At 51.4% G+C, this 24202-nt stretch overlaps 1 protein-coding gene across 1 annotated transcript; it reads left to right on the forward strand.

Annotated features, from left to right (window-relative positions):
• Nucleotides 1-16402: 16402 nt before the first annotated feature.
• MRPL23 (mitochondrial ribosomal protein L23) lies at nt 16403-22204 on the forward strand. The gene is made up of 5 exons (XM_006860808.1): nt 16403-16419; nt 18706-18828; nt 19324-19406; nt 19752-19825; nt 22040-22204. The coding sequence occupies exons 1-5, from the start codon at nt 16403-16405 to the stop codon at nt 22202-22204; spliced, it is 462 nt and encodes a 153-aa protein (XP_006860870.1).
• The last annotated feature ends 1998 nt before the right edge of the window (nt 22205-24202 follow it).

Genomic DNA, 24202 nt, shown 5'->3' on the forward strand with positions numbered 1-24202 from the left:
TCGCCACACCTAAACACATGCACACACATGCATTTTCACACCTTGGACATCCACACATGCATACATGTGTGTGTGGGCACCCAAACACCCCTACATATGCAAATACACATGTGTGTGTTCACTTAAACACCTACCATATACATGTATGCATGCCATGTGTATGGCATGCCACACACGTGCACTCATACCCAAACATCCACACATACACATACACCATTGTTCACATGGGAAGAAATATACATGCACATACACACATGTACATACCCAAACACCCACGTGCATATAGCTGAACACTACACGTGCATATACAGATGTGTGCCCAACCAAAGATCCAGATGATTGCATGTACATATATTTGTTGTTGTTGTTATGTGCTGTGGAGTTGGTCCGACTCATAGCGACCCTGTACAGGGTTTCCGAGGCTATAAATCTTTATGGGAGCAGAAACCCTCATCTTTCTCCCACAGAACAGCTGGTAGTTTCGAACTGTTGACCTTGAGGTTCACAGCCCGATTCATAACCACTGCACTACCAGAGCACCTATATGTGTGTGTGTGTGTGTGTATATATACACATGCACATGTATGTGCACACTAAAATACACATGCACATGTAAGTGTGCACTCAAACACACCTTTACACATGCAATGCATGCACACCTAAACTCCCACACATACACGTGTGCACACCTGAGCATACACACCACATGCACATACACACACATATATACTTGAATGCCACACACACACACACTGGAACACACACATACATACACTTGTGAGTTCACACTCTAACACATATGCACACACATACATGTATAACTGGTCACTACATACGCACACTGGAACATGTGCATGCATACATATGTGAGCATAAACTAACACACATGAACACACATGTATATCTGAATGCTACATATGCACACGGGAACGAGTACACATATACACATGTGAGCACATGTCCTAAAACACACATGCACACATATGTATACCTTAATACTACACAAGCACATGGAAACACACATATACACATGAGTGCACATGCCAACACACACACACGTATATCTGAACATAACACATGAACACTGGAACACGTACAAATATACACATGTGAGAGCAAACCCTAACACACTCATGCACACATGTATACCTGAACACTACACACACTGAAATAGTACATACATGTGCATGTGAGCTAACACACATGCTCACACACATTCATGTATACCTGAACATTACACAGGCACATTGGAACATGTACACACATACACATGTGAGCACAACCCTAAAACACACACACACGTATACATGAACACTAGACATGCACACTGAAATACATGCATATAAATGCATGTAAGTGCACACCTTAACACATGCACAAACACACACACATGTATACCTGAACAATACACATGCATACTGGAGCGTGTGTGCACGTGTGAGCACACACCTGAACACACACATGTATATATGAATGCTACACACGCACACTGAAACACACACACACACACACATACATCTATCTGCATGTGTGTGCACATCCTAACACACGTGCACACACATGTATACCTGAACAATACACACACTGGAACATGTACACACACACATGTGCGAGTACCCTGGCCCATAATGCACACACACGTACCTGAACACCACACATGACTGCTGGAACATGTACTCACATGTGCATGTGAGCACTCCTTGGCACACACATGTACATGTGTATGTACCTGCACACCACACAAGCTCACTGGAGCACATACATACGTGCACATGTTGAGTGCACACGCCAATGCACACATGCACACACACATACATGCTTGAACACTACACATGCACGCTGGAACATGTAAACATACATGTGAGTGTGTGGACCCTGGCACCTACATGCACACACATGTATACCTGAACACACATGGACACTAGAACATATACACACATGCACACACACATGCATATTTACCTGGACACTACACATGCACATACAGATGAGTGCTCACTCAAACACCCCACACGCTTATAAATATGCTCACATCAACACATATGCACACACATATGTATGTACACAAACGAACACGTATGCAATCATACATATACACACTCAAACACCCTACACATGCATGCTTGCATGTGTACACACCTGAACATGTATACATACATAAACATACAACACCCAGCCTATTTCCACAATCATAACCCCCCACATGTGTGCAAGGCCCAACAAACCCACACACATGTACTCACCTGTATGGACACCCCAATGCCCACATACACATTCACAAACCCCATCCACAACACACCATAACTCCCCATATCTGTGTGCATGCCCCAGTACACCTCCACACAACACACAACATAGACACCCATCCCCCCCAGTCATAGTTCTCCACTTGTGTGTATATACTCCATTCTACTCACACAATCATAATCCTACACATGTGTACAAATCCTAGCATATACTACACCCATACACACACACAAATGCTCCACACAAATGTAACTCCTCGTGCATGTGTGCATCTATGCGCATTCACATGCACACACCCCATTCCTTCCCAACCCTAACTGCCCACACATATGCACATACCCCACTCCTGACCATAACTCCACATGTGTGCATACCCACACACAATCACACACACAGTCATAACTCCCCACACATGGGCCCACATCCCAGCACACAATATGCCACACACATCCATACACCTATGTTTCTCATCAACATAACTCCCCAACACACACTAACACACATGCATGTCCTATAATGCACACACCATAAGCTTACACACTTATACACACACACATGCCTCCCTCATAGATACAGGCTGCTCTCAAACACATGGAGATGCCGATGTCCTGAGGCAAATCTCAGCAGAACGTGAAAGAGGAACTCCTCATGACTGAGGACTCCCAGTTACAGCGAGAATGTTCAGAAGATTCTGATCACCAACGATGGGCATGAGTGCTCCAGACGCACCAGGACGAGGCTCTGGAGCAAGGCAAAGCCCACAGGAGGCAACATGCATCACAGGGGAACTGGGGTTCTGAATGTGACCAAACTCACTAACAAGTTATGCCAAATAGGAATGGTAAGAACACACAGCTTTGCATCTCGCAGTAACCATTAGGGGAGACACAAAGGTTGGGAAGGGTCGCATAGGAGGTGAGCAGAGCGCGCAGGCTGATTCGGATGTCTACAAAATACATTCCCCCAAACATTTGCAAAAGGTGACCACACAGTAAGACACAAGGCAATGCTGGTCAGCAAGTGTCAGCACTTCTGACCAAATCAGAACTGAATTAAGTGATAACTTCTAAAGATTGTATATAGAAAATTTAAAAGCAAACAGCTAAATAATTCAGGGGTTGTAGAAAAATTGTAATCAGGAAAAGTAGAAAATACTTAGAGCTGAGTATACTGAAAAATCCACACATCAAAACCCAAGATGCAGCTAAAAAAAAATTTACAGGGCCTGGATATTTACATTAGAAAAGAAAAAAGGGGGGGTGTAAAATATTAATACATTAAGTATCACACCAAGAAATTAAAAGAACGCAAACTGAAAACCAAGAAAAATAGGACAAAAATAATAAGAGAAAGGGATGAAGTTAATAAAACAAAAAGCAAACCTATAATACAGAGAATTAACAAAGCCAAAACATGAGTCCGTGGAAGTTCATAAAACAGTCAAACGCCGAGTATGTTTTCTTAGAAAGGGGGAAAGACACAAACAGAAACCAAGACGTAGTTACAGGGTTTACATGTATATTAAAATCAAACTATAAACAATTTTATGATCATAAATTTGAAATCAGAGAAAAGGGCTGATTTCCTGGGCTAATACAAAGGTAACTTGGATAGAATTGACAACTTTGCTTAATAAGAGTAAATCCTACAAAAGATTTGCAAGACAACTATAGAGAAAAATACAAAGTTTTATTGAAAGATAATAAAGAGACCTAAATATGGGGGGGTGGGGGTGGGGGGTCATGGAGACATTCCATTATCTTTTCATTCCATTTTTCCACAAACTTTTTGAAGCTCTGTTGTAAACGGAGATTGTTACTATGTTCCAGGAGAGGAAGCCTTAACATCTTAAAAATGTCAACTGACGTCAGGGGAAGTTACAAAATCGGAATAGATCCATTTTTTAAAAGGCATTGAACCAGTAGTTACAAATCTTCCCACCAAAAACAAAGCAAAGCAAAACAAAACCTACAAAGTTTAAAGGATTACATCATACTTGAGATAGTCCTCTGTATTTTAAAGAGAGTTTTATAGTAGAAAACTGGCTGATGTTGGAATTTATGTTCACATGCAAACAGCCTAAGTGATTGAAATATATATATATATATATTTATCCCGTTAGCCGCTCCATGGGAGAAACACAAGGGTCTCCATTTCCAAGAGGATGTAGCCTCGGAAACCCTATACAGGGTCTATATGAGTCGGAACCGACTTGATGGCACTTAACAACATATATATATGTATGTCTATAGACTCCTTATGTGGTACTGTAGAATTAGCACTGAACTGAGGACTTCAAGGTCGGTGGTTCAAACCCAACAGCTGCTCCTGAGAAACCCCATACAGGATTGCTGTGTATGAGATGGAACCGGCATGATGACACCTAACAACAACAAACATATGATAAAACACGACACAGTTCATGATTAAAAAAAAAAAAAAAAAGAGTCTTGAAAGAAGGGACCTTCGAGTACATGGTAAATCCCCTCCGTAACAGTGAAATGTTAGAAGACTCCACTCAAAACTCAAAACTTCTACTTGACATTGTGCAGGTATCCCAGCAGCCAGAGCTGTAAAGCAAGAAGAGCGGGATGCAAAGGAGAAATAGAGAAGAAACAAAGATAGTGTTCACAGACACATAACTGTCCTGAGGAGACCCACGAGAAGGCACAATTCTAAATTATTAAAACGGATTAAGATTTCAGTGTGGCTGGATATGAGCACAACATACAAAAATAGAATACGTCCTCGGCTACAAGCAGCCAAGCGTTAGGAAACATCATTTTAAAGATCAGAAAATTTAAGACATAAGACAACTTTAAAAGTTGTTAGGTTCTGTTGAGTCACTTCTGAGTCATGAAGACCTCATGTCCAAAAGTAGAATCGCCTCAAAGGGTTTCCTAAATCATAATCTTTACCTGGGAGCCTAGGTGTGGTGTGTGGGATAAATCACTGGACCCCGAAATCAGTGGGAAGCACAGGTTGGTGTTTCAAACTCACCAGCCACTCCTTGGAACCCCTATACAGGATTGCCAGGAGTCCAAACTGACGGAACAGCATTTAACGACAACAATCTTTCAGGAGCCGAGCACCAGGTGTTTCCCCTTCTGAGTGGCTGGGTGTGTCCAAACCACCAACACTTTTGTTAACAGTCAGCTGCTCAATCATTGTCCCTCCAGGGACCCTATGATCTTTTCCACTGTCATGGAGACAATTCGGGCTCATAGCAACACTAGAGAACAGAGAGAATAGAACCGCTCTGTGGAGTTTGGGGGGCTGGTTAAATCTTCACAGAAGCAAGCTGCCTCACCTTTCTCCTGCAGAGTGAGTGCTGGTGGGTTGGAACCACTGACCTTTCCATTAGCCGTCCAAGGCGTAAGCCTCTGCACTACCAGAGTTCCTGTAACAAAGCATAACCCCCCCCCCAAAAAAAAATATGCAAGGAGGCAAAAAGTAAATCAAAATCATTATTAAAATATAATTGAGACAGATATCTATAGAGGGAGACCGTTGTGTTCCAGGAGAGAGAGTCTCTATATGAACATATCTATGAATTCAGGACGACTCAGTGACATTCCAACAAGGCTTGTGTGAAAATGGACAAACTGAGTCCATCATCATGAGGGAAGAAAATAGGGCCAGGAACAGCCGAGATGAGTTTGAAGAGAAAGTTGAGTTGGGAGAGCCAGGGGTCAGCAGAGTGGCCCCGTGTGTGTCAGAGTAGAACTGCACTCCACAGGGTTTCAGTGATTGGGTATTGGGGTTCCGGAGACACCTTGTCACTGATGAAGGATGAGGTTTTGCTACACATGCACATAAAAACCTTTGACACGCTATTGAGGGCAAAGCAAAAAACTGAATGGAAAAATGGGCAGAGGGCATAAGGAAGAAGTTCACAGAGCCAGAGCAGAAAGCCAGAGGGTCAACAAATACATGAAAAGTGACCACTGGGCAATCAATCGAGAACCTACGTGAGCTGCCGCTGCAAATCACTTGTTGCTGCTGCCAATGGCAACCCCATGCACAACGGGACACAACGCTGCCCGGTTCCGTGTCAAGCACTGGACCACTGAGGTCCACGGGGCTTCCATTGGCTAATCTGAAGAAGCAGATGGCCCGGGCTTTCCTCCTAGCCTGTTTTAGTCTGGAACCTGTTCAGCATCCTGGCAACACTCCAGCTTCCACTGACAGATGACTGGTGGGTGCACTTGAGGTGCACTGGTCAGAATCAACCCTTGGTCTTCCACGTGGAAGGTGAGAATTCTACCACGACCCTCCGATGTTTCCTACATACCAATGAGAAGGACACCAAAAACGTCAGTGTCTGGATTCTCCAGTGCTGCCGTAACAGCAATACCACAAGTGGATCCCTTCAACAAACAGAAATCTTCTTGCTCACGGTTAGTAGGCTAGACGTCCAAATCTAGAGCCCCAGCTCTGAGGAAGGGCCTTGTCTCCTTTCAGCATTTCCTGTAGACCCACATTCATTGGAGAGCTCTGTGTGTCTCAGCATCAATCTTCCCCCGGAAGAGCGCAGGGACCCCAGGTCCAAAGACACACTCCACTCCCGGCTCTTCTTTCTTGGGGGCCATAAGTCCCTCTGTAAGCAATGCTTGCCTGTTTAAGTCTCTTTCACGTCTCAAAAGATATGGACTCAAGATACGCCCTAACCCTGTAGATTGCACCCGGCCTTGTGAGCATCGCAGAAGTGAGGATTTACAGCACAGGAGAATCACAGTAGATTAGAATTGCATCTCCGCACAACTGGTACACCACTAAGAACCAGCGGCCCAGCCAAATTGATGCATATTTTGGGAGGGCACAATTCAACCCAGGACTGTCGGCCAAGCGAACAAAGGAAAAAACTCATCTTCTCTGAAAGAGGCAGCAAGTTATTGGAGATGGAATGAAAGAATGGAAGACTGCCATTTTCCAATGATGAATGTTATCTCTGATGGCAACAAAAATCATGACTAGATGCTAATCATCGGCGAGAGTCAGTGAGGGCGAGGCAGAATAGTCTGGCTCAAAATATCATCTACCCGATGATCCAATTCAAACATCAGAAGGACACCCTGGAAGACCTAGTGAAAGCAAGCTGCTACCACCTTCACCAAGCATTGCCAATGACGGATCAAACAGGCACGAGGGAGCTCCCAAAGCCAACAAGCTCAGCCCGAACCGAATCATTATGAGATTATCCAGCAAACCCAGAACAGGCTCCAGACTCTTCGAAACCATCACTAGCCTAAAAGTCAAAATAAAAGTGGGAAGGGGGCTGTTGTAGATTCATAGAGACCCAAGTTATTGTTGTTGTTAGGGGGCATTGAAGCAGTCAGTTCCAACTCAGAGTAACACAATGCACAACAGAGCGAAACACTGCCCGGTTCTGCGTCATCCTCGCAATCGTTGCTACCCTTGAGCCCATAGGTGCTGCCACTGTGCCAATCCAGTCCACATAAGGGGCCTTCCTCTTTTCCGCTGATCCTCCACTTTACCAAGCATGATGTCTTTCTCCAGGGACTGGTCTCTCCTGATAACATGTCCGAAGTATGAGCGACAAAGTGCGGTCATCCTGGCACCCAGGTAGCATTCCAGCTGTACTTCTTCCAACACAGACCTGTTTGTTCTTCCGTGTTACTTTCAACATTCTTCTCCAACACTGTAACGCAAATGCATCAATTCTTCTACGGTCTTCTTTATTCACTGCCCAACTTTCACATGCATCTGAGGCTATGGAAAATATCATGGCTTGGGTCAGGTGTACCTTAGTGCTCTTGGACCTTAAAGAGGTCTCAGGCAGATGTGTCCAGGGAGACCAGAGAGACCTGGCAAAGGCAACGCCACACGAGCTTCGACCCTGTCTGACATCGGAAAGCTGAGGCTGTGAAGCACATGTGTTACCTCCTGGTCACAGCGTGATGAGGCAATCGAAGGTGATCCTTGTTCTCAGATGACATGCGCCTGAAACTCACTTCACAAGACTCGGGACTCAGGACAGGGTGGGGTGGAAAGTGGACGCTGAGAAGCACTGAGCCCTCAGTGTTGGGACCGGGTGCATGAAGATGAGCACATCCTCGTCAGACTGAAGATGTTATTCATCCCATTGCAGGACAGCCCAGGGGGACATGGACACACACACAACAATAAATATGGCAACGCTGTTTGCTCTTGCCCCAAATTAGACAAATTCTTTATGTTCCACAAAAAGAACACATCAGTAAATTGTTGTCTACTGTTCAAGTCATCCTTTAGGGTTAAAACCAATAGTCTACAGTTGCAGGGAACCCTATCAAAGTCTTGAAAACACAACATTGAGGCTGGCGCTGGGTCAATTACCAAAGGTAAATTGCAGCCTGATACCACTTGAAAATATGCACATAGATTATACACGCTAGAAATGAGGAAGGTTGCTGACATAAAGGTTGGCAGTTCAAACCCACTCAGACTCCCTGAGTGGCTCAGATGGTTAAGCACTGGGCTGCTGACAGAACGGCTGGCAGTTCAAACACACCCAGAGGCTGACCACGTGCTTCCGAAAGGCCAGACATGGAGATCCAACAGACCACAGTCCTTTGCACACAGGGGATCACCATGATTCGGAGGCAACTCGAGAGCAACCGGTTGGTGGAAACGAGAAACATGCACGTCAGCCAACGGGTACCCTCGGAGAGAAGGACATTCTATTGGGACACGGTTACCAGGGTACTGGTAGGGTTCGCCATGTTTCTTTCTTCATCTATACCATGGGAAGTGGGCAGGGGCAGTTGTCTACATTTCTGTTTACCTTCTCAGAGACATTCATAACAGTAAATGCAGGGGAAAGACGTTTGTGACAATCCCATGCTTCTTGTTGAGAGCAAAACCAAGCACAGACTCAAGAAGCTGCAGGAAACTGGAAATGGTTGTTCCCTTTATCTGCCCCTCCCTGCCTGGTGAAACACTGACAAAGTGAACCAGCGCGGAACAGGAACCAGGCGAGGCTGAGGATACCTGCTTTTACCATTACTGCAGAGTGTAGGTCTGGGAATTGCCGACAATACAAAAGATGTTCAACGGAAACAAGATGTATAACTTCTGGAAAGAAAGAGATCAAAACAGTACATTCTTAAGATCCCCAAGAGAGTCAACGGAAAAGCTTTCAGAATGAATGAGAGAATTCAGGAAAAGTCGCCAGACGCAAAATACATATTTTAAATCATTTTAAAAATGATTTTCTAGCAGCAACCATTGAGAAGATAAAGTAGATTTAACTTTTAAAAATGTATTCTCGCTAGAAACAAAGACCCTAAAAAAATACTTAGCAAATGGCCCTCTTGAGAAATGTTCAGGACCTGTATGGAAAAACCCACAAACTTTAATGAGAAATAGAGAAACAAAATTTGAAGGAAAGAAGAAAAAAAAAAAAAAAGATGGAAACACACCACATTCCTGGATGACAAAATCAACTGTTAGAAAAATCAGTTCTTTCCAAATGAATGTATAGGCTTGTTATATTTTCAGATCAAAATTCTAATAGGAATTTGGGGGGGTCTAAGAAGGGGACACCCGTGTGGTACCGTAGGGTAAACATTCAACCACAGGTCTGTTTGAACCAAAAGGTCGGCAGTTCAAGCTCACCAACTGCTCCTCAGAATTCCTATACAACGTCGCGATGGGTCCGAACCAACTCGACAGCAGTTAAACATAACAGTAACAAAGGGGGTCCAGTCGTGGGGACAGTAGCAGGCTAAAATGGTGCTAAAATTCATGTAGAAGGGCTAAAATGGTGCTAAAATTCATCAGCAAGAAGGGCTAAGAAAATGGTGAAAGTGAAACGGCAGAAATGAAGGTAGTTAATGTACATCTCGTGGTCCCTGGGGCCCGTGGTTCTGCCAAGGATCTCTCCCTCTCGCCTGGTGTAATTCTTACAGAGGCCCTGGGTGGGACAGATAGACTCAGCTTTTCCATTGTCCAGAGGAGCAAGCTGAAACTCTGAATGCGCCAAGCAGTCTCAAGGCCATGCAGCTGCTTAGCGGTGGACTCAACCACTGGCCATAACTCATAACCCCCACATGGTTCACTTGTGTCGACTGTGAACTGCATTCCAGTTTCACAGTATTTATCAGCACGACACCGTGTACGTGTAGGAATCTGGGAGCAGCTCAGCTAAGGCAAGGGGGAGGTGGGAGGTTTTGCAGACGAGGTTGAGAACATCAGTTATGTATTTGAGAGGGAAAATAGAAAGATAGCAAAGTTTTCACTTCACACTAAATGCCAAAATACATTCCAGGAGGCCCCTGGGTGGTACAGATGCTCTGTGATCAACTAACTACCAGCCTAATGGATGGCGGTTCAAACCCAACTATCTGAGGATCCATCGGCTTCTGTAAAGATTTGTAGCCCAGTGCCACCCAGTCGGTTCCAACCCATCACGACCCGATCGGGTCAAAACACTGCCCTATCCGGCACCATCCCTCACAGTTTTGCCACAATGTTTGAGCCCATTGTTGAAACCTCTGTATCAATTCATCTCCTCGAGGGGCTTTCTTTCTCATTTTACTGACCTTCTACTTTACCAAGGGCGATAGCCTCAAAAAACCATCTGGTGCCCAGTTTATTCTGAGACACGTGGAGCCACTGCAAGTTTCACAAAAGCTACAATAACCAATAAAAAATACCTATTAAAGACATTCCATGAGAATGAGAGCGTCCGCAGCAGAAAACAAAAATTGTTTCAAAACAAAAAGAAAAAGAAACAATAAAAGTAGAAAGGAGTTTCGGGGCATGTTTATCTACTTTCTTGCTGGAAACTGTTTTCTAAGCTTAAACACAATGGCAGAATCGTAGAGGAAAAGGAAAAGCCAGTGAATGTCAGGACTTAAAAATTATAGTTTCTGTAAGTCATAATTATCCATCACAACTGCAGGGCAGACTTCCTCTTCTGGCCAAGATGAAGTAACAGGTATAGGATTTATCCTTCTTCCTGAAATAATAAACACAAAACAGAGAAAAATATGGTGGTAAATCAAAAACTACTGGCATGAAGGTTTCAGTCGGGGCATGCACGGTTTACTCCAAACACAATGTGTTTCTACACATCTCTGCTATCGGTGAGTGGATGTAGACAAGTTCTCTCAGGAATATACCAGTCTTTGTTCCTTAGGGTGCCTTCACACACAAAAATGTCCAATCAACACAGTGGTTTCTGAGGGGATCTGTTGGGTCAGTTAAATTCAAGACAGAGGGGTCAGCTCACAAGGTTATGGGGACTGTTTGGTGGGGGGGGGGAACCTCTTGCTAGACTTTTTTTCAAAGAACACAAGACAATCCTGGGGGTTTATTAAGGAAGTTTTCTGAAAATTAAACTTTGCATTGGAGAGGAAAGGGCCAGGAAAGTTATGCTGAAGAATGTTTTTCCATCACGACAATGTACCTGGTCATTCCTGGAGGGTACCAAGGGCTGATCTAGGAGAATTTCATTGGGAAACCTCACCCCAAACTCCCTACATCCCCCCTAATCTTGACCTTTCAGACTACTTTTTGTTCCATAAACTGAAAGAACATTGAAAAGAAACACTGTTTGCATCCTCCAAAGATGCCAAAAGTGCTGTTGGATACGGTGTCCACCGAAGAACACAGAGAAGGAAACACCACTTTGTGAAGTGTGCAGATCTAGATGGAGGGTACCTCGAGATACAATAGTTACTCAGTTTGGTATTTTATTTTAATAAAAGTTTCTGTGGTTTTGAAGCAATACTTTCTGACTTACCACCCGCCCCCCCCTCCATAGCCCTCGTACATAAATACATGAAACAATAGTCTTTCCAGACTCCAGACATCTGGCAACCAACTACATGGGTCCTAAGAAGTGGGGACAGTCAAGTTGAAGCCTACAGTTGCCCAGCTCATCCCCTGGAGGGAGTTTCTTGGGAGTGCTGCAGGATGGAGTTGCTCAACTTAATTCTCCGAATCAAGAAGGTAGAGTTGAGAAACAGTTTCTAAAAGGGGCCTTGAACGCCCTATGGGAGCACAGACACCACACGCTATCAACTCAGTGGAAATAGGGGGCATGCAGTTCAGACAAGGGTGCTGGCTGGGAGTCAAGGGCATTCTCTTGGGAAGGGGCTACCTAGGCACCTAACATAGGCACAAGGAGACCAGAGCAGCCAGATCCGAGAGAAGGGAGGTACAGGCTTAGGTCAGGGTTCAGAGCTGCACATGGGTGCACGTGAAGAGAGTACCCGAAGAAGTTAGGGAAGGACCACCCCTAAGGACCCATTCCTACCAGGCAAGTGTCAAAGCTTGTCATTCATGGACACTGGGCAGGGTACACAGAAGGTCCTGCCTCAGTTGTGGGGATAATTAGCCGCAGGCCCACCTTACAAATCCTAAAAGCTAGATCTGAAAGGCGAAAGCTGAATGATACCATCCAGCAAAGCTCAAGCATGTTTTAAGTAACACAGAAACAGCCAGCATCTACCCATGTTACATGCAGTGTCTGGCAATCCATCACAAATTGTCTGAATTAGAGCATGTCCCACGGCAAGGAGCAAAATCGATCCACTGAAACCTACTGCGACAGGTCAGAGCGGTAAATGATCTCTGCCCTAGCTTACCAAATCGTACGCGTTAAACAAGCGCAGTTTACTGCAGCAATTATGCTCAACGTTTTAAAATATTAAATGTTTTAAAATATTAAAAGCCTCTAGGGAAATGGCTTACTCAGAGCACTCAAGTGGGTGAAGCATTAGACAGGGATATCTGTAGCCCAGGGAATGCTGGGAACAGTGGGCAACTTTGGGCCCGGCCTGGATGTCCTTGACCTCCAAGGTCAGCCTGACACTCACTCACAGGTGTTAGTGTCCTGGGTCTGCTGGTCCAAACTATTGGTGCTTGTAAGAACAGAATTGTTCATCCTGAGTTTCCCAGGCTAGGAGTCTGAATTCATCCCGATGTCTGTCTCTGTCTGCCCTCTGTGGCCATGTCTCCTCTTTAAAAAGGACACGACTCGTGTAAGATCAGGACCCACCCTACCCCAGCATGACCGAATGTGAACTGATAGCATCTTCAAAGACTATTTCAAAACAAGTTCACGTTGGCAGGTACATGGGCTAGAGCTTTCTGCAGATACAATGCAACCCAGAGAGGTTCAGGGTGGGGTGCCTGAAGCCACACAGGCCTTGGTTAGAAGCAGACTTTGCTTGTTAGCCTGTGTTCTGGTGGAGCCCCTGAGGCAAGGACCCAACATCCCCATACTCTTCTAGAATATTCTGGTTCTCTCTAGTCTTGCACATTCAGGAGGCAAGTGTGTACAAAGAAAACGAGTTAGGAAGCACCTCCACGGTGCCACCTTTGCCGCTGATGAACTCCACACCTTCACACACTGGTCATGGCTGTCCACACCTGTAGCAACCAGCATCCTATATGCCTGGGTCATCTAGCAGAAATTAACATGAAACCAGGACGGCAGCATTACGGAGCAGTTACAAATCACGTGTGCCAACCAGGAGAGGTAATGCAGGACATTTCTCTGTCACCTACTATGCAGTCTCCACCCACTCCTCCTCCCTGCCAGACCCCCTGAGCATGTTCTGAACTGCAACACCTCTCTGCCCAGAACCCTGCTCCTAGCACCTCAGGGGTCAGCCTTCACACCTCAGGACCTGAGCACCTGAGGGGGGCTCACTCCTGGAAGAACTCAGGAGAGGAGGGGCCCTGCTCCAGACACTCCGGCCCCCTCCCTCTGAGCAGACAGCATGGGGGCCTCCAGGCATTTGCACAGGCTGCCCAAGTGGCCTGGGACAGGCACACACAGAGACACCATTCCCCCTTGCAGATGCTATTCCTTTCTCACCTTTGCTCAGTGTGTGTCTAAGGTATTGAATGTGGGAGTCTAGCTTGCCTGATCTCTGGGAAGGCTGCTCCAAGCAGACTGGGATGTTATCTGCCTGGCTCTGGGTGGGCTCCCCAGCACTAAGAACCCTTGGGAAACAGGTAATTCCTGAATCTGCAGAGTGAATGAAAGCTCCTCTCCTGCCCCTGAGCCATGGTGGGGCTTGTCCCACTCTGAGTCCCCCAGTTTCCAAGCCTGATCCTCACTGTGGCCTGAAGATGTGGCTAACCCTGCGGTTCTTATATAAAAAACCCTAGTGCTCCCTGCTCTGGGAACAAAGCCCTCCTCATCAGCTCTGTGCAGGAGGCCTCCTGAACTGCCCACCGAGGACTCCCCAGCAGTAACCCTGCACGGGTGCCTGGTAGGGCCCTCCGCTAGGTGGCCAGATCTAACAATTAAAAATGCATGTAAACATTTAAAAGTATATCCCAAATACTCCTAAGCCATCTTTTAACTAGAAAGCAGATTCGTTGTTTATCTGAAAGTCTGATTTAAGCGGGGGTCCTGGGAGGCCAGCAGCCTTGGCCCTGTGGAGTCCAGCGGGCTGTTTACAGCAGGAAAAGGCAGAAGGCAGAGGCTGGAATTCCTGCGTAATGGAGGAGGGGGTGGCGCAGGCAGAGAGAAGAACCACCATTGTCTTTCTGTGAGCTATGGGTCAGCCCCAGTAAGTAAACACAGAGCCAGGGCAGGGAGGGCGAGTGCCAGGGGTCTGGTATGAGACCCCCTCCCTCATCAAGAGCCTCAACGCCCAGCGTGGTGGTGGTGGTGTGCCGTGGAGTTGGTTCTGACTCATATTGATCCTTCATAAGGTTTCCAAGGCTGTAAATCTTTACCAGAGCAGAAAGCCTCATCTTTCTTCCCCAGAATGGCTGGTAGTTTCAAACTGCTGACCCTGAGGTGAGCGGTAGCCCGACTCATAACCGCTAAGCTCCAAGAGCTCCTTGTCCCCAGCTTAGGGCCTTCCTTTTCCCTCCCCTCTCAGCAGCCCCATTAGCCACACAACCTTGAACCCGATCTTTGCTACAACCACATCCTGCCTTCAGATCAGAAAGCAGCCAAGGACAGAGTCAGCGAAATACACAAGAGCAACCTAGCACCCCCTGAGCCCCAGCCCTGTACTCTGTGACCCCTTCCGCTCCACACCACCCTGTTTCTCTGGGTCAGGAGCCTCATCTGATCTGGTACAGCCGTGTGTATCATGCCCTCCCCAGCTGGACCCCTTCACACCGCCATCTGGTTTGCAGCTAACCCCCTGACCTTGGAGCCCGCGGCCTTGGGCTGGACACCCACTTCTTCCTCAGCAGAAAGACTGTCCCCCAGGGTCGCAGCTTTCCCCTCTGCAGTGACCACTCTCCCTTTTCTCTAAGTGGGGAACAGAGGGTCCCCTTGTTCAACACACCCATGTTACATGGACAACAGAAAGTCCCCATGGCCCCAGCTACCTCAGACCTGCATACCCCTCCCAGGCTCTCTGTCCCCAGTACCAGGTGCTGCCCGTTTCTGGCTTTGACCCTACCTGGACTTTCAGTGACCCCCCTCAGGGCCTGTCCCTCCTGTAGTTCCCCTGATTCCCTATTCCCTCTCCTCCCCAGCTCTGGGGGGGCAAAGAGGCACAAGTCAGTGTGATAGGGAGACAGAGGCTGAACACTGAACAAGGGTGGGTAGAGGACAGGCCGGTGGAGTGAGCATGCAGGTCAGGTCCAAGGCGAGGTCCAGGTCCACTGGGCTAAGACAGGCCCTACCAAAGGAGACCCCTGAGGGATGGCCTTGCCAGGCTCCAGGGGCCAGGCCTGGAGAGAGGTGGGGAGCAAGCAGCCTCCTCCAAGAGAGAACATGGTTGGGGGGTCGTGGGAGAGGGGAACGGAGGAGACAGAGGGGTTGGGTGGGCAGGAGAGGAGAGGGGGCCATGGAGTTCTGGAAAGGGGCAGACAGAGGGAGGGGCGGCCTAGGACCCTGGACAAGCTCTGCCCTGCTGCGCCCCACCATCAGGGATCCTCAGGGAGTGGGTTCGTGGACGTGGAGTGGAGAGTGCGTGCGAGAACTGGGCAGAATGTACGCTAGTGCATAGCCGTGGTCTGAGGGGTGCGGGGACGTGCAGAGGTGTGCTGGCTTTGCGGCGTGGGGCCTGGGCGGATCGGGGGCGCGGGCGGCGTGGGGCGCGGGCAGTGTGCGGAGGGCGCCGGCCTGTCTGCGCTCAGCCTCCCGGGAGCCAGGGGGCGCTGCGCCAGCGGCCGGGCGGGTGCCGCTCTCCCGCGCGCAGTCGGGCCGGAAGTGGTCGCCATGGCGCGGAACGTGCTGTGAGTACAGCCCCCGCCCGCGTGGCCGTCGGCGCGCCCCCGACCCTCCTCCGTCCCCCAGCAACACCCCCCTCCAGTGGCACAAGCACGCGCGCAGACGGGGTGCCCGGCGCGGGGAGGGCACTGGAGAGGGGGCCGTGGGGCGACCCGGGCCTGGGGCAGCGCGGCCATGGGGCAGGCCCCGGGGCTGGGGGCTGGGGGCTGGGGGCGGGCGAAGAGGCCGGCACTGGGCGGTGACCACCCTCCGTGGCCCACGGCGGCCGACACGTGGCAGTGTCCGCAGACTCTTGGTTTGCACGCTGGCGCGGGTGGGCGGGGGTACTGCCGAACACCCCACATGAGTAGCAAGCCCCCCCAGCATAAAGACGCACCCCAAATGTCAGCGGCCCCACCAAAGCCCAGACGTACTGGGACTAGATGGGTCAAGAACAGGGGGACTTGGGGGAGGGCAAGTTAAAGGCCCGGCTACTAGCCAAAGATTGGTGGTTCGGGCCCACCAGCCGCTCTGCGGGAGAAAGAAGAGGCAGCCGGGCCCCCCCCCCCCCCCCCCCAGTAAAAGTTTGCAGCCTCGAAACCCTACACAGTGTCCCTGTGAGTCGGAACCGACTCGATGGCCCTACGTTTTCTTTTTTGGTAAGATTGTGTTGAGCCCAAAGACTGCTAACTTCAGGTTGGCAGTTCAAACCTATCAGCCGCCCTTCAGGAACGTGTGAGGCTGTGTGTTCCCATAAAGATTTCTGGTCTCCGAAAGCCCTATACAAAGTGGCTATGAGTCAGAATCAGCTTGATGGCAGTGGGAATTTAGGTGTTTCAGCCGCAGTGGGTTAATGCACTGGACTGCAAGGTCGGTTTGAACCTCAAGGTTGGAGGTTCAAGCTCACCAGCTGCTCTTAGGATGGTTGCTGAGTCGGAACCGACTTGATAACACTTTACAACAACAGGCCCAGCTCAACCCTTGATCCCTGCCCTAGATTCACTGCTTGTCTTGGGCAGTACCATGAGGGACTGTAGTTATTCAATTCTATCTCCGAGTTTCCAAGGAGCAGCTGGTAGGTTTGAACTCCCAACCTTGTGGTTTGCAGCCCGGTGCCACTCTAGGAGAGATGGTGGAGAAGAAAGCTCCCTGTCTTGTTCAGTCTGCCCTGGGGTTTAATCAGGGACCACTTGGTATCTCTGGGTGAATAGTTAGATATTGAGTAGATTTGGGGAGTGCTGTGGAGTGAGGTTTGGGGTGTGCTTCGTGGGTTCATCCATGACTCGGTGCCCAGTGGGTACTTAGACTGTGAATTGTGGGGCCCCTGTGCTGAGCTGAGGTGGCAGCAGGGGCGGGGCAAAGGCTGCCGGGGGCAGGTGGAGGTGTGCAGACCCCTGGACCGCCCTCAGCAAACATTTGTCCTGTGCTGAGGGTTAGGTGGGGTCTAGTGCTTACTGGGATCTTGACAGGCTGGACCCTCTGAGAGGCCCAGGGGCCCCTCAGCAGTGAGAGGTGGAAGAGGGAGCAGGGAGGAGGTGTGGCTTCCCTCCCCCTCCCGGCTGTTCTCCAGCACAGCTTTGGAGGGGGCTGATGGGACTTGCTCTGGGGTGGGATGTGGGCGAGGTGGGGCCCGGGGAGTTCGGGTGGCTGGCAGAAAGCCAGGGTGTGTTGGGAGAGAAGAGGAGAGGGTAAGAGCAGGAAGGAGCTTCACTGCAGATAGTGAAGTTGGAGGGGCCTAGGAAATACCCAGGGGGCAGTTGGCGCCGAAGGAATGGGTGAAACCTCAGGCTAGGGGGTTGGTGGGTCTGTGGGAAAGGATCTCTGTGCTCCCCTGAAAAGAGGGAGAGGGGCCTGCCCCACCAGGTGGAACAGACCCTGAAGAAAAGGCCAGCAGGAGAAATCAGCAGTGTGGTGGGTCAGAACCAGAACTGGAGCCAGAGATTTCAGGAAGGACAGACTCCAGCCCCTCCTGGCAGCCAGCCAGCGCTACAGACCCCCAAACTGAGCCTTCCTCGGCAGCCCACTTAGGCCTTGAACCTCAAACGCCAAGTCCAGAGACTTAAGAGGGACTTCATCCCTGTCCACAGTTCCTGAATGTCTTCCACGCTGTCCATTCCCTGCAGTGCTGCGGGCGGGCACCAGGGGGAGGTGTGAGTCCCCTGTGGCCACCTTCCCTTGGGCCTGAAACATCACCACCCAAGGGGAGGCAGGCCTGATCCCAGTGGGTGCTCCCCACCACACTCGGATCATGGACTCGGGGGACAATGGGGTCCAGCATTCTGAGCGTCTCTTGCACACGACCTCCTTCACAGGTACCCGCTCTACCAGTTGGGAGGCCCTCAACTCCGTGTCTTCCGAACCAACTTCTTCGTTCAGCTGGTGCGGCCCGGTGTGGCCCAACCTGAGAACACTGTGCAGTTCCGGATCCCCATGGAGTAAGTGGGGGGCACACACTCAAAGGGAGGGTTCCTGCTCAGCAGATCTTCATGGGTGTGGCCTCGTAGCCCCTTGGGGCACCTGGCTCATGGCCCTGTGTTTCCTCCACTGGGGGCTTCCATCAAATCAGCAAAGCAGCAGATTCTTCTGGAATCTTCTGGCCGTGCATCCGTCTCCCGGAGGCCGGGGACGCAAGCTGAGTTTCAGTCCACCAGAGCCCTTCCTGCGTGCAGCCCACTGCATTGTGAGAGGGCCCCCCCTCTCCATGTGAGGGGAACTGTGGAGGATGTTTGTAGACAAGAGCCCATACCCTGCGGCCTCTAAGCATGAGGACAGACCGGGTCCTGGTGGGCTTGCTCACCGAGTCTGACAGACAGAGACCCTGAGCCTCGTGGAGTCAAGCCTGGTGGCTCATAGGAGGTGGACAGCCCTAGGCGTGTATGTGTGTTCAGGTAGGCAGGAACGCAGAGTGGGTGGGGTACCTCTCCTTTCAGGATGACCAGGGTGGACCTCAGAAACTACCTGGAAAGCATCTACCAAGTGCCCGTGGCGGCCGTGCGGACGCGGGTACAACATGGTGAGTATGTGGTCTGGCAGGCACGGGGAAAACTAAGGCACGGATGGGAGTCGCCTGCCCAGGGCCACACGGATGTGGAGCCCCTTAGTCACTTTAATACACTTCAGCCAGTCCCCACAACCCACCACCTCCCAAGACCTCTAGCCCCTCTGCCTGGGAGGCGGGGACCCCAACCATGGTGCCTGGTTCCTCTACTACTGCTCTGTGCCCCCTCCTGAGAGCCACACCCCTCTTGCAGCCCAGCTCTGGGGGTTCTGATGTCTCGGGGCCACGTGATGCTGAGGACACTGTTCTCTTAACGGGGTCTTCCCAAGCGAGTCCTGCTCAGAGCTCCCCTCTCTCCAGGATCCAACAAGAAGCGGGACTACAAACGCGTGAGAGTGAAGAAGCCGGACTATAAGGTCGCCTATGTGCAGCTGGTGAGAGACTGGAGCTTGGAGACCCAAGGCCTGTAGACGCAGCCCCTTGGGGCGCCCCCAAGGATCAGCAGAAAGTCATCACTCGGTGCTGACTCAGGGTGGGGGGCTCTCAGGTGTAAGGTCAGCGGTTCAAGCCCAGCCGCTCCTCAGAAATCTTATACAGGGTCACTGTGAGTCGGTACCAGCTTAACAACAACAGGGTCCCTGAGGAGCCCTGGCCACAGCCTGGCACTGCTAAGCCAGCTTGGAACCGACTGCCTGGCAGTGAGCAAGGGGCCTTGGCTAAGACCCACGTCACCAAGCTCATGCCCAAGTTCGGCACTTGGAGTCCAAGGTGGGGTCAAGACCGCTATCACTCTCCTTGGCCCCTCAGCAAGGCCGTTGGTCCCTTGGGGCCGGCCTGGGGTTGCACAGCGTCTAAAAGGCAGGGTGGGCCCCATACTGACCACTAGATGGCAGTGCCGTTATTGGGAAGCTGCCCCCACGGCCCAACCCGAGTCTGGGAGTGAGAAGGCCATTTGTGGAAAGCTTGCTATGGGGACACGGTCTCTGGAAAATCGTCACACTTGTTCTAAACAGGGGCTCCCTGATTATTTGGCCCAATATCTGCTGGGCTTCAAACCAGCCAATCTGAGCACCAGGCGCGGCCCCTGACCATATAAAGACCTGTGTGTCCTGGCGTGAAATCAGCCGCCATCTGTCCCCAGTGCGGCATGCGGGTTGACGCCCGCGTGTCGGTACCCGCCACCAGCCCCTTCAGGAGGTAGGCTACAGTTACAAGTCACTTTGGAGTCATCTGAGCCCCTGCACTTTTCTCAGGGCCCCACCTCAGCCGTGAAAGCTGACCTGAAGAGGCCCAGGCGAGGGGAAGCCTGCAGCTGCCCGGGGAAACCAGGCCCTGGGTACAGTCAAGCTCCCACTCACACACACCCCACCTTGGAACTGCCCTGAAGCTGTGGGCCCCGTGTCCAGGGAGGGTCCCCTCAGGGTTGGTGTTCAGGGACCCCTGAGTGGGCCAGCCCAAGCACAAATTGCATGATCGCATTGATTTTAAGTTGTCTGCTGCTGAGAGATGTACTCGCCTCTGCATCCTGGGAACCTCCCAGTTTTCCCCTAGAAACATCTAGGGCCCCAAAGACGTACCCAAATAACAAAGGAGCTTTGACCTCTGGCCTGGGGCTGCCCACAGCAGCCAGCCTGACCCACAACCCTGCTTGACAACAGGCGGGTGGCTGCAGGTCTGAGAACAGACTGCATCACATCCAGGCGGGGTACAGACACAAGCCGGAAAGACCAATGCGAACGACGCCGAGAGCTGAAATTGGGCTTTGGCTTTTTATTGGGATTTTATCCCCCATTTCTTCCTGCTTGCTACTAACCAGCCTGTCCCTTTCCTGGGAACCATCCTGGGGCTGCCCAAGCACCCTGACAAAGCTGCCTCTCCCTCGGGCCCTCCAGGCTCCCCACATTGTAGATGGTCATCTTCAGTGGCACTGCGCTCCTCCCACCCCCCATGTCCACGGCCGCCCTTTGGTATTTTCAAAGAGGAGGCTACAGACGTGGCTGTGTGTAAAGCAGCCCCCAGCCCTGAGCAGGCGGCCCCTGCCTTTCTCCGGCAGCCCCACACCCCTCACCGCGGGAGCAGCATCAGCCTTGGCCGCCTGCCCACACACGGGGGGCTCTGAGAGCCAGCCCCAAGTTCCTGATCAGACTTAGTAAAACTTTCCCCAGCCGGGCGGCCTCTCCCTGCCTGTCCAGAGGTCAAGAGGGGGCATTTACAGACGAAAGGGCAGCTTGACTTGTGTCTATGTAGACCCCTTTAAGGTGACCAGGCGGCTATCTCCACATGTCCAGTCCTGAACTAACGGTGGGGGTGCAGCCTTCTCTCTTAGACCGCTGAGGTGGCCTTTGTTGTGTGCGGTTCTTCCAGGGCCTCCAGCTTGCGGTAGGGAGAGGTCTAAGGTCTCCTTGGTGGTCTCCCTGCACTGGGGGAGCTGTGTGGAGGAAGGGTTTCCTGCCGCCAGATAAGAGCCGAGGCCTGTTGTTCAGGCAGACAGGGGTCGGGCAATGGCCCCCAGCAGGCTGCGTCCAAACAGCCGAGGCTTTAGCATGGCCCTGAAGGGTGCACGAGAGGAAGCACTGTCTGTCTGTCTTGTCAGAGAAAGACTCAGGGAGGGGGGCTGTGGGACTCAGCAGCTCCTGTCCCTGCCCTAGGCTCATGGACAGACCTTCACGTTCCCCGACCTGTTTCCTGAAAAGCCCCCGTGTTCTGAGGGCAGCGCAGACGTGGACTCCCAAGAACAGCTTCTGGCGGAGGCTCAGCAGAGGCAGAGCAGTGACCCCCGGCGTGGCGGGGTCCCCTCCTGGTTCGGTTTGTGAGGGGGACACCAACGCGCCCAGACTCCCTAATAAACACCCTGCTACAGAGACAAGCATCCATCTCTGGGTCCTTTGGTTCACACTGGTCGACACTGGGCCTCTGTCCCCCCATAGCAGAGCTAAGGGACTCTGGTGAGCACGGCAGCCCAGGACAGAGCTCAGGGAATTCCTGTTCTAGGTGGGGGGGTGGGGGTGGACAGTGACAGGCCCCCACAAAGGCCTGGGGTCCAGGGAGGATGGGCTCTGTGTGAACAAGTCTGGTCACAGTGAAAGCCAGCCCTGGAGGCTGAGACCTTGAGGGTGGAGCCAGTGAGTCCATGACACAGCCGTGGGCTTGGAGGCCTGTGGCCAGGCCCGGTCCACAGCCGCGTCCCCTTCCCAGGGCTCACTCTTGGCGAGGGCCCCTCTCCACCTCCAGGGGCTGAGTCAGCTTTTCTGAGGAGCCCGGTGAACTGCAGCCGCCATCGGAACCCCGACCCCCGCCATTCACACTGGGTCCCCGGCCGGGCCTGGCGCCCCCTCTCCAGAAGCCCGGCCTCTGTCCCCTCAGTCTGCCTTTGTTTAGTTTTTGTACATTAATAACCCTTTCTCCTCAGAGCAGTTTTGGGTTTACAGAAAACCACACAGTGTGCTCCCAGCCCCACGCAGTGTTACTGTAGATACAGAGGGACCCGCTAGAGTCCACGGAGCCCTCCACAGACACACCGGGTCACATGGCCACCAGGACAGCGTCCTGCAAACCAGTGCCCTCGAGTTTTGTCCTTTCCAGAGCATGGGACGGCTGGTTAGGTGGTGCGGTGCGGTGCACTCTGTGGTACACTCCGCATGTGTCTCTCAGGCCCTCTTTCCTTCTTCCTGCTGCCACCCGTCCCTGGAACTGAACCCCGGAAGCATGGTCTGGGGCCTCTGGACACGAGGCAGCAGGATGTTGGAGGTCTGTGGGGACCTCGATTGGTCACTTCACCCCTTCACAACAGAGGCCCTCAGTGCAAAGGGTGGGCGCTGATTGCTTTCTGCTCTGCTTGCTGTGGGGAAGCCCTCCGGCTGCCCTCGGACTGGGGAGGGGTGGGGGGCCCCCACTAAGCTCAGCCACACTGCAGGGCACCAAGGTGGCACTCACAAGGTGGCTAGGGCCCGGGTTGAGGCCAAGGCACTGAGACCTGGGGAGGTCTGAGCTCGGAGTCTTCCGTGGGGTGGGAAGACAGATGGCAGCGGCCACCCCTGAGCATCCCCGGGGGTGACATTCCCCAACGGGGTGCAAGTACAGGATGGAGTGGCTGAGAAGAGGCGGGTGATTGGCATGGGGGCTCCCCGGGGCAGTGTGGGGGGCACTGAGAAGCCAGCACCATGGTGACCCCCTCACTGTTGAAGAGCCAATCTAGAACAATGGGAGCCCCTACCTCACGTAAGGGGGAGTATGTGTGGACATGTGGACACGTGAGTGTGTGGGGTGTGTGTGTTTGGGGTGTACACATGTTGTGAAGGTGTGTGGGTACGGGTATGTTTGTGGTGTACGCGTTTTGTGACTATGCGAATCTTTGTGTGTGTGGATGTGTGGTTGTGTTTGTGGTGTACGTGTGTTGTGAATGTGTGTGTGTCTGTCAGTGTGGGTCCAGCCAGAGCAGCTTGCTTACTGTGACGAGACGCTACCTCGATGGAACCCCAGAGGAATCAGAGCCACAGAACCTCACTGACGGCCTCCTGGGCTCCTTCCCCCCCACCCTTACTCCCCACCCCCCGCTGCCCCTCCTGGGTTCAGATCCCTGTTCCAGACCACTGCCCTGTGGTGGTCTGAGTGAGGCCCACAGGGAGGCGGGGTGACCTCCGACCCCACTCCAGGGCCATCCCTCCCCCAAGCTAACAGAGGGGGAGGCTGGCGTCCTTCAAGGTTGACTGAAAGTCCTCGGAAGGCCAGGAAGTGGAGCCGGGGTGGGGGGCCGGGCCATGGGTTTTCCTTTAAGAAATAATTCATGGACCAAGGCCGGGGGAGGGGAGGCC

This window comes from Chrysochloris asiatica, unplaced genomic scaffold (genome assembly GCF_000296735.1).
Source record: "Chrysochloris asiatica unplaced genomic scaffold, ChrAsi1.0 scaffold00040, whole genome shotgun sequence".
Taxonomy (NCBI): domain Eukaryota; kingdom Metazoa; phylum Chordata; class Mammalia; order Afrosoricida; family Chrysochloridae; genus Chrysochloris; species Chrysochloris asiatica.

Excerpts from the sequence above, each read along its gene's own strand:
- MRPL23 (XM_006860808.1), top strand. Across the intron at positions 18,829-19,323 it reads CAGTTCCGGATCCCCATGGA|GATGACCAGGGTGGACCTCA; the intron begins GTAAGTGGGGGG and ends CTCTCCTTTCAG. Across the intron at positions 19,826-22,039 it reads AGGTCGCCTATGTGCAGCTG|GCTCATGGACAGACCTTCAC; the intron begins GTGAGAGACTGG and ends TCCCTGCCCTAG.